Here is a 7796-nt window from a genome sequence, read left to right as displayed (position 1 = left end):
GAGGACTGGACCTGGGAGTACTGGGCGTACTGGGAGTACTGGGCCATGGTCTGCTCCGCGTAGGCGTCGTACGCCGAGGCCGTGGCGTAGGAGCGGACGCGGTAGCGCTTGTAGTAGTCGGCCATCCCGCCGTAGGCCTCATCGTAATACACGGTCTCCGCATAGCCCGCGGTGTAGGGAGTGCGCACGGCTCCGTACTGCTCGTTATAGGCCTCGGCAAAGTCCGCCACTTGCCCCGGGCGATCGACCGGGCACTCCTTAGACCAGTGCCCCTCCTTCCCGCAGCGGTAGCAGCCGCTCTTGTCTCCCATCCCGGGCGCCGTCCGCAGCCGGCTGGTGGACAGCTGCACGCGCATCCGCTTGCCTTGGGGAGAGGGAGACCCGGCGTCACCCCCCGGCACCGCGCCCAGCCCGCCCCAGAGCCTTGGGAATTGGGCTGTGGGATCCCCCGGGGCCACCCCGATGTCACACCAGGCTGTGGGATCCCCCGGGGCCACCCCGATGTCACACCTGGCCGTGGGATCCCCCAGGGCCACCCTGATGTCACATCAGGCCATGGGATCCCCCGGGGCCACCCCGATGTCACATCAGGCCGTGGGATCCCCTGGGGCCACCCCGATGTCACACCAGGCTGTGGGATCCCCACATTTGAGCTGGCACTGGCACAGGGCTCATGGGGTCCCCCAGAAATGCCCTCAACACTGGCACCAGGCCACAGAGACCCCCAGAGCCTGCTCTGGCACTGTGGGGTCACACAGGGCTGGCACCGCACTGTGGGGTCCCCAAGGACCGTCCCTGGCACTGACAGCCTGTGGTGGGAGCCCCCAGTGTCACCCTGGCACCACTGGGGGTCCCAGAATCACCCCAGCACTGTGGGGGTCCCCAGAGCCAGTGCCAGCACGGCACCAGAACTGTCCCTGACACTGGCACCACCCCTTGGGGACCCCCCAGAGCCACCCCCGGCACCGTGAGACCACCAAGAGTCACCTCTGGCCCCGTGGGCTGTTCCCTGGGAAGAGACCGGGAACTGAGGCACAGCAAAGGGCCTGGGGACCCAGCTGGGTGAGGGACACTCGGGGACACAGCAGGTGACAACCCCAGAGCTTCCTGTGCACACACCGAGGAGACAAAACCCAGGGCCTCCTTTGTTTGGGGTCCCTGTCAGAGGCACAAACTCCAGCTGGTATTTTATTTAGTTATTTAATTATTGAACCAAGATTAAATTATGTCAGTGATCAGGACATCTGAGTGTGGTGGCAAACCTGAGTAAGAGCTGGTGGTCCATGGGACCCCCAAGAGGGTCCCCAGAGGACCCCTGAAAGCCACCCATGTCACTATGGGACCCCTGAAAGCCACCCTGGCACCGCTGAGGGGTGACAGGAGCCACCGGGGTGGGCACCAGCCCCCCACAGATAAGGGGGTCCCCACGGTTCCAGGCAGGATTTGGGGACATTGGGAGCCAATGGGACACGGCGCTCGCTCCCAGCCCTGTTTGTCCCCAAATTCCAGCAGCACAGGGACAGCACCGGTCCCATGAGGTGTCCCTAGGGGAGGGAACTCACCCTGAACCAACCAGGTTGGGGCAAATCCTCTGGAATTCCTATAAACCCGCGCTGCAGAGCCGCTCTGCCCCCACATGGAGCTGCCACGGTGCCCCCAGCCCTGACACTGGATGAGGGCATGGGGACAGCACTTGGCACCAACCCCAGAGCAAAATTCTGGCACTCTGGGATGAGAAGAGGCCCCGAACGCAGCACCAACCAGAGAGTGGGGCCAGTAACACCAAAATTGGCTGAAATTCTCCTGGATCAGAAGCTCCCCGTGCCCCCTCCCAACCTGGTGCCCCCTGAGCCTGTGCCTCACCTTGGAACTCGGTGTTGTCCAGCCCCCGGATGGCCTCCACGGCGTCCTCGGCCCGCTCCATGTGCACGAAGGCGTAGTCCTTGACGATGTCGCACTCGATGACGGGGCCGTACTCCTCGAACTTGGCGCGCAGCTCCAGGTTGGTGCAGGCGGGGTTGATGTTGCCCACGTGCAGCTTGGTGGAGGCCTTGCTCTTGTTCTTGCTGGCCTCCACGTTGATGCAGACGCCGTGCAGCTTGTGGTGGTGCAGGTTGCGGATGGCGTCCTCGGCCGCCGTCTTGTCCTCGATGTGCACGAAGCCGTAGTTCTTGATGATGTCGCACTCCAGCACCTTCCCGTACTGCTCGAACAGGGAGCGGATCTCCTGCTCCGTCGCCTCCCGCGGCAGGTTCCCGATGAACAGCTTCACCATCGCGACCCGCCTGAGGGGTGGGAAGGAAGGGGGGGGCTCGGTGAGACCCTCCCCACACCACCCCCAGCCCCGCTGAGTGTTCGGAGATGCTCTGGGGATGAGGAAAGGGATGGGAAAGGTTCCCCCCACCTTCCATAGATCCTCCTCCAGCTGATTCCCGATGGGTGCCCCCCATACCCCGAGTTGTGGGGGGCCCCTCAGGGGACCCTGAAGCGGAGACCCCCTCAGGACAGATCCCCGACCTGGCTTCTCACAATGAACCGGGAGACCTTCAGGCCCCGGCAAGTCCCGAGCGGACTCTCAGTCCCGGTTGTGCTCCGTGAGCCCCCAGGTCATGGAGGGGGACCCAGGTGTCCCCCAGACCTCACCCCGCTCTGATCTCGGGTCTGAGCCCTCTCCTAGGACCCTTCCCGAGGCCGCAGGACCCCGTCCCGTCCGCCCCCACATACAGCAGGGCCCCAGCGCGGCCCCAGCTCCCTCTCGGCTCCTGCCCAGCCCCTCCCGGTCCCATCCGTGTCCCCCCCGGGGCCCCCCAAGCCTCACCGCGCCCCCCCTCGGCCCGGCACTCGATGACGGCAACAAAATGGCGGTAGCCGCCTCACGCGGAGCCACGCCCATCGCTCGCATTGATTGGTCGAAAACTGAGAAGTCGTGCGAAGCGATTGGTCGAGGAGCAGCGAAGCCCCGCCCAGCGTCGGGCCCGGACAGCGTCAGGTACAAAACGTTCCCGCCCTCGCGGCGGCCAATGAGATGCGGTGGCGCGCCGGATGTGAGGCAGGAGGCGTGGCCTCCCGGGCAAGGCTGGCCAATCAGAGCACGGCAAGGGGGCGTGGCCTGGCGGCGCCGCGGAGCCGTGAGGGTCCGAGCGAGGGGGCCGGGACCGAGCGGGAGAGACCGGGACCGACAGGAACACGGGCAGGCACCGGGACAGGGTCAGACCGCTCCTACCGGCACCGGGATTGACCGACAGCCACACAGGTACAGGGACCAACTGCCCCCACCGGCACCGGGACGGACTAAGACAGACCGGGACCAACCGCTCCCATCGGCATCGGCCGGCACCGGGACCGGGACGGGGGTCGACCGCCGCCAGCCGCATCGACCCAGACAGGAACAGCGACCGAGCGGTCTCACCGAGGTGTCGCGGCCACCGCGGCTGCGGCCGGGACCGGCCGGGTCTGGCCCCGCCCCTCCCGCGTTAACCACGCCCCTGTGTTGTTGGTCACGCCCCCTTTTTGTGGCCCCGCCCCGCCATGTCCCACCCGGTGCTGCTGCTGCGGCGGCTCCGGGAGCGGCACCAGCACCGGAACCGGGGCAGCGACGAGGAACAGGACTGGGACCGGGATCAGGACCAAGACCATGACTGGCACCGGGAGCGGGATCAGGACCATGACTGGGACCGAGATCAGCACCGGGATCAGGACCAGGACCGTGACTGGCACCGGGAGCGGGATCAGAACCATGAATGGCACCGGGAGCGGCATCAGGACCGTTATTTGGACCGAGATCAGCCCCGGGAGCGGCATCAGGGCTGGGCTCAGGACATCACACACCCCCCACCCCCATCCAGGATCTCCCTCCCGGTGCCCTCGGGTGGTCCCTCCACCCCATCCCCATCCCCGAGCCCCCGCCGCGGCCGCCGCCGCCGCCGCCCGTACCCTGCCCAGCGCATTTACCGGGTGCGCTGCTCCTTCCTGGAGCTGAGCGAGGAGCAGGCGCTGCGGCGCTGCCGCCTGGACCGGGCGGCCATCGCGGCTCTGTGCCGGGAGCTCGGCGCCGACCTGCAGAGCCTCACCGGCCGCAGCCACGCTTTGCCCGTGGCCGTCAAGGTCACCTCGGCTTTGGCCTTCCTGGCCTCGGGTTCCTTCCAGACGGCTTCGCGCCTCAGCACGGGCATCAGCCAGTCGGCCATGTCCAACTGCTTGGCGCAGTTTTTGGCGGCGCTGCAGCGGCGAGCTCCCCGTTACATCGCCTTCCCCCCGCCGCCCGCGCCCCCCGGGGACCCCCCGGCGCTGCCCGGGGTGCTGGGTTTGGTGGGCGCCATGCACGTGGCGCTGAGGGCTCCGGCCGACAACGAGCCGCTGTTCCGCAACGCCGCCAACTTCCATTCCATCAACATGCAGGTGGTGTGCGACCGCCACGGCGCCATCACCAACGTGGTGGCCAAGTTCCCCGGCTCGTGTCCCAACGCCACCGTCCTGGAGAACTCGGCCCTGGCGCGACTCATGGAGGGGAGCAGGCCGGAGGGGGTCTGGCTGCTGGGTGAGGGGGGTTTGGGGGGTCCTGGGTTGTTTGGGGGGGTCTCAGATTGGGGGTGGTCGCAGGGAATTTGGCCCTGGTGTGGTTCATGGAAGGCGGCAGGCTGGAGGGGGTCTGGCTGCTGGGTGAGGGGGGTTTGGGGGGTCTTTGGGGTGTTGCAGGGTGGAAGGGATCCCAGAGATCTCGGCCCTGGCATGGATCATGGAAAGAGAGGGTCTGGCTGTTGGGTGAGGGGGGTTTGGGGAGTCCTGGATGGTTTGGGGGGGTCTCAGATTGGGGGTGGTCGCAGGGAATTTGGCCCTGGTGTGGCTCATGGAGGGCAGAGGGGATCTGGCTGCTGGGTGAGGGGGTCCTGCTGCTCAGGGCGGGGGTCCCTGGGGGTCTCAGGTGTATGAGGGTCTCCCTATGCCCCAATCCCACCCCCACACCAGGAGCTGCACGTACCTGCTGAAGGCTGGGGGTTCACCTGTGGCTCTGGGGGTGCGCTGGGGCTGGTTCAGGTGTCTCCCCCCGACGCCCCCAACCCTTTTCCCCGCAGGTGACCGCACGTACCCGCTGAAGCCGTGGCTGCTGACACCCATCTCTGGCCCCCGAGGCGCGGCCGAGCTGCGCTACAACGCTCTCCACGCCCGGACCCTCGACCCCCTGCGCCGCACCCTGGGGCTGCTGCGCCGCCGCTTCCGCTGCCTGGCGGGCGGGGGGCTTCAGTACAGCCCCCCCAAGGTCTGCCAGATCTTCCTGGCCTGCTGCATCCTGCACAACATCGCCCTGCGCCGCCGCGTCCCCCTGGAGCCCCCCGAGGGGCTCCCGCCCGCCCCGGGACACCCCGAGCCCCCCCCGCAGCCGCCGCCGCCCCCCGGGCCGGGCTCCCGTGAGGGACGGGCGGTGAGGGCCAGGGTGGTGCAGCAGGTCAGGGAGGGGATGGGCTGAGGGGTTTGGGGGGCTTTGAGTCCTTGGTGGGGTCCTGAGCCCTTATCTGGAGGGTCCTGAGTCTTCTGTGGGGTCCTGAGCCCTGATTCAGGGGGGCTCTGAGCCTTTTGGGGGGTCCTGAGCCCTGATTTGGTGGACTCCAAGCCTCTGGAGGGGTTTTAGCCCTGGTAGACATGTCTATCACTTTGGGGGTGTCCTATTTCCACCCCCACGGTCCCCAGATTTGATCCCTCAATCGTGTCCGTGCTCGTTTTGGGGCAAATAAACGTGTTTTTTTTCAACTCTTTATTGCCCCACGGCGTTTGGGGGAGGGAGGGGTCGGAAGGGACGTGCTGGTAACTTTGGGGACCTCATCCGGGGGATTTTGGGGTCCCTGGTGTGACCCCATGGGCGGGATGAGCCCCCTGACACCCGCACCCCACCCATCCCCTCATGGGATTTTCCCCCCAAAACCCCCCTGCATCCCACAGAACCCCGCCCTTCCCACTCTCGTGTTCCCAAAAGCCCCCTAAAGCCACCAAAATCCTTCGGGACACACAAAATCCCCCCCAAACCCGCCAAAACCCCCAAAATCCCCCCGTGGTTCCCGTTCCAAACCCCTCCTCGTTGCCATGACGACGAGACGCCGGAAGTGGTGCTACCGCCAAACCCTTCCCCCGTTGCGCGGCCGTTTCCGGTCCCGCGGCAGAACGGTTCCGTCGCGCCGCAGTGACGCCGGAGCGGTTCCGGGGTCAGAGTCCGCGGCTATGGCGTCGCCGGCGGGCACCGGGAGCAGCTGCCGGGTCGGGACCCCCGGGACGGGAGGGGGTGTCGGGGGCGAGGGGACGGAGGGGCTCGGGGAAAGGAGGACGGGAGGTTTGGGGGTGAAACTCTCTGTTCTTGGCTGATCTGGGGGTGCAAAATCCCATTCCGCGGCGCTTTTGGGGGTGCAGGAGCTTTTGCAGGGGGGGTTTGGGGGGTCAGGGGCGCATGAGAAGCATTTTTGGGGTGCAGGACCCCCTCGCAGGGCAGGTTTGGGGGCTCAGAGCCTCATGCAGGCAGTTTTGCAGGTACAGGACCCCTCACAGAAGGATTTTGAGTATTCAGAACCCCATGAGAAGCATGTTTAGGGGTGCTGCATGCCATAAAAAGCACTTTGAGGGGTGCTGCATGCCATAAAAAGCACTTTTGGGGGTGCAGAACCTTCTGGCAGGGCGGGTCTGGGGGCTCAGAGCCTCAGGAACAAGTGTTTGGGGGTGCAGAATCCCTTCCACAGCACATCCAGGACCCCTCCCCGGGCAGCTCTGCGAGTTCTCCCTTTCCCTCCAGTTTTGGGGTGCTGCCCTCCTTTTCCCCCCCACATTTTTGAGGCGCTGCCACTTCCCCCCTCATTTTTGGGCTGTCCTCCCCCTTCTCCCCCCCAATTTTGGGGCGCTGACCCCCCGTTTTCCCCGCAGCTGGAGTTTGCGGTGCAGATGAGCTGCCAGGGCTGTGCCGATACCGTGCGGGCAGCGCTGGACGCGGCCCCCGGTGAGACCCCCGAACCCCCCCAGAGCCCGGGGACCCCCCCCAGGGTTTTGGGGGACCCCCGACAATACCCGTGTGTCCCCCCAGACGTGAAGCTGCTGGAGCTGCGGCCCCAGGAGCAGTCGGTGCTGGTGGAGACCACGGCAGCGGCCGAGCGAGTGCGGGAGCTGCTGGAGAATTCGGGGTGCAGGGCCGTGCTCAAGGGCATGGGGGGCTCCCCCGAAGGTGAGAGGGGCTTGGGGGGGATTTTGGGGGGCTCCTGGAAGGGTTTGGAGGGGTCCTGAGGGGGTTTGGGATGTCCCAGTGGGGTTTGGGTGCTGATGTGTCCCACCACCAGCAGGGTTTTGGGGGTGCAGGGTTGTGCTCAAGAGTTTGGGGGGCTCCCCCGAGGGTGAGAGGGGCTTGGGGGGGTCCTGGAAGGGTTTGGGGGGGTCACAGAAGTGTTTTAGGGGCTCATAGGAGGGGTTATAGTGGGGTTTTGGGGGGTCACAGTGGGCTTTGGGGGATCCTGGGATGGTATTGGGGGGGTTTGAGGGGTCACAGAGGAGTTTTGGGGGTGTCCTGGGGCATTTCGAGGGTCACAGTGGTTTTGGGTGGTTCCATGAAGGGGTTTGGAGGGTCACAGCGGGGTTTTGAGGGTGTCCTGGGGGTGGTGGATGCTCCTGGAGGTGTTTTCTATCCCTGCGTGGGGTTTAGGGTCAGGTTTGGGGGGACCTTTTGGGGCTCCCTGAGGGGGGATTTTGGGGGTGCCCGACCCTGACGTGTCCCCCCACAGCTCCCCCCGGGGGGGCGGCGGTGGCGGCGCTGGGGGGTCCCGGGGGGGTTC

At 66.3% G+C, this 7796-nt stretch overlaps 3 protein-coding genes across 3 annotated transcripts in view; 2 read left to right on the top strand and 1 right to left on the bottom strand.

The window, feature by feature from the left end:
* Positions 1-6: 6 nt before the first annotated feature.
* Positions 7-2717, bottom strand: LOC107199102 (RNA-binding protein 4B-like; the record flags this gene model as incomplete). The annotated part of the gene is made up of 3 exons (XM_019005483.2): positions 2405-2717; positions 1864-2285; positions 7-364 (listed from the first exon to the last, which is right to left on the bottom strand). Coding segments are annotated over exons 2-3 (770 nt in total), but the record flags the coding sequence as incomplete, so codon positions are not given.
* Positions 2718-3046: 329 nt separating this feature from the next.
* LOC107199101 (putative nuclease HARBI1) lies at positions 3047-5748 on the top strand. Its single transcript, XM_015616430.3, has 2 exons — positions 3047-4537; positions 5073-5748. The coding sequence occupies exons 1-2, from the start codon at positions 3529-3531 to the stop codon at positions 5462-5464; spliced, it is 1401 nt and encodes a 466-aa protein (XP_015471916.1). The 5' UTR covers positions 3047-3528; the 3' UTR covers positions 5465-5748.
* A 409-nt stretch (positions 5749-6157) lies between these two features.
* Positions 6158-7796, top strand: part of CCS (copper chaperone for superoxide dismutase) — a 2904-nt gene continuing 1265 nt past the window's right edge. The window contains exons 1-4 of the mRNA XM_033511673.1: positions 6158-6246; positions 6901-6973; positions 7058-7195; positions 7746-7794. Of these exons, the coding sequence (XP_033367564.1) occupies positions 6211-6246; positions 6901-6973; positions 7058-7195; positions 7746-7794 (296 nt within the window). The 5' untranslated portion in view covers positions 6158-6210. The remainder of the gene's footprint in view (positions 6247-6900; positions 6974-7057; positions 7196-7745; positions 7795-7796) is intronic.

The sequence above is a fragment of the Parus major genome, unplaced genomic scaffold, assembly GCF_001522545.3.
Source record: "Parus major isolate Abel unplaced genomic scaffold, Parus_major1.1 Scaffold433, whole genome shotgun sequence".
Lineage (NCBI taxonomy): Eukaryota > Metazoa > Chordata > Aves > Passeriformes > Paridae > Parus > Parus major.
This window is presented reverse-complemented; position numbering and strand designations above follow the sequence as displayed.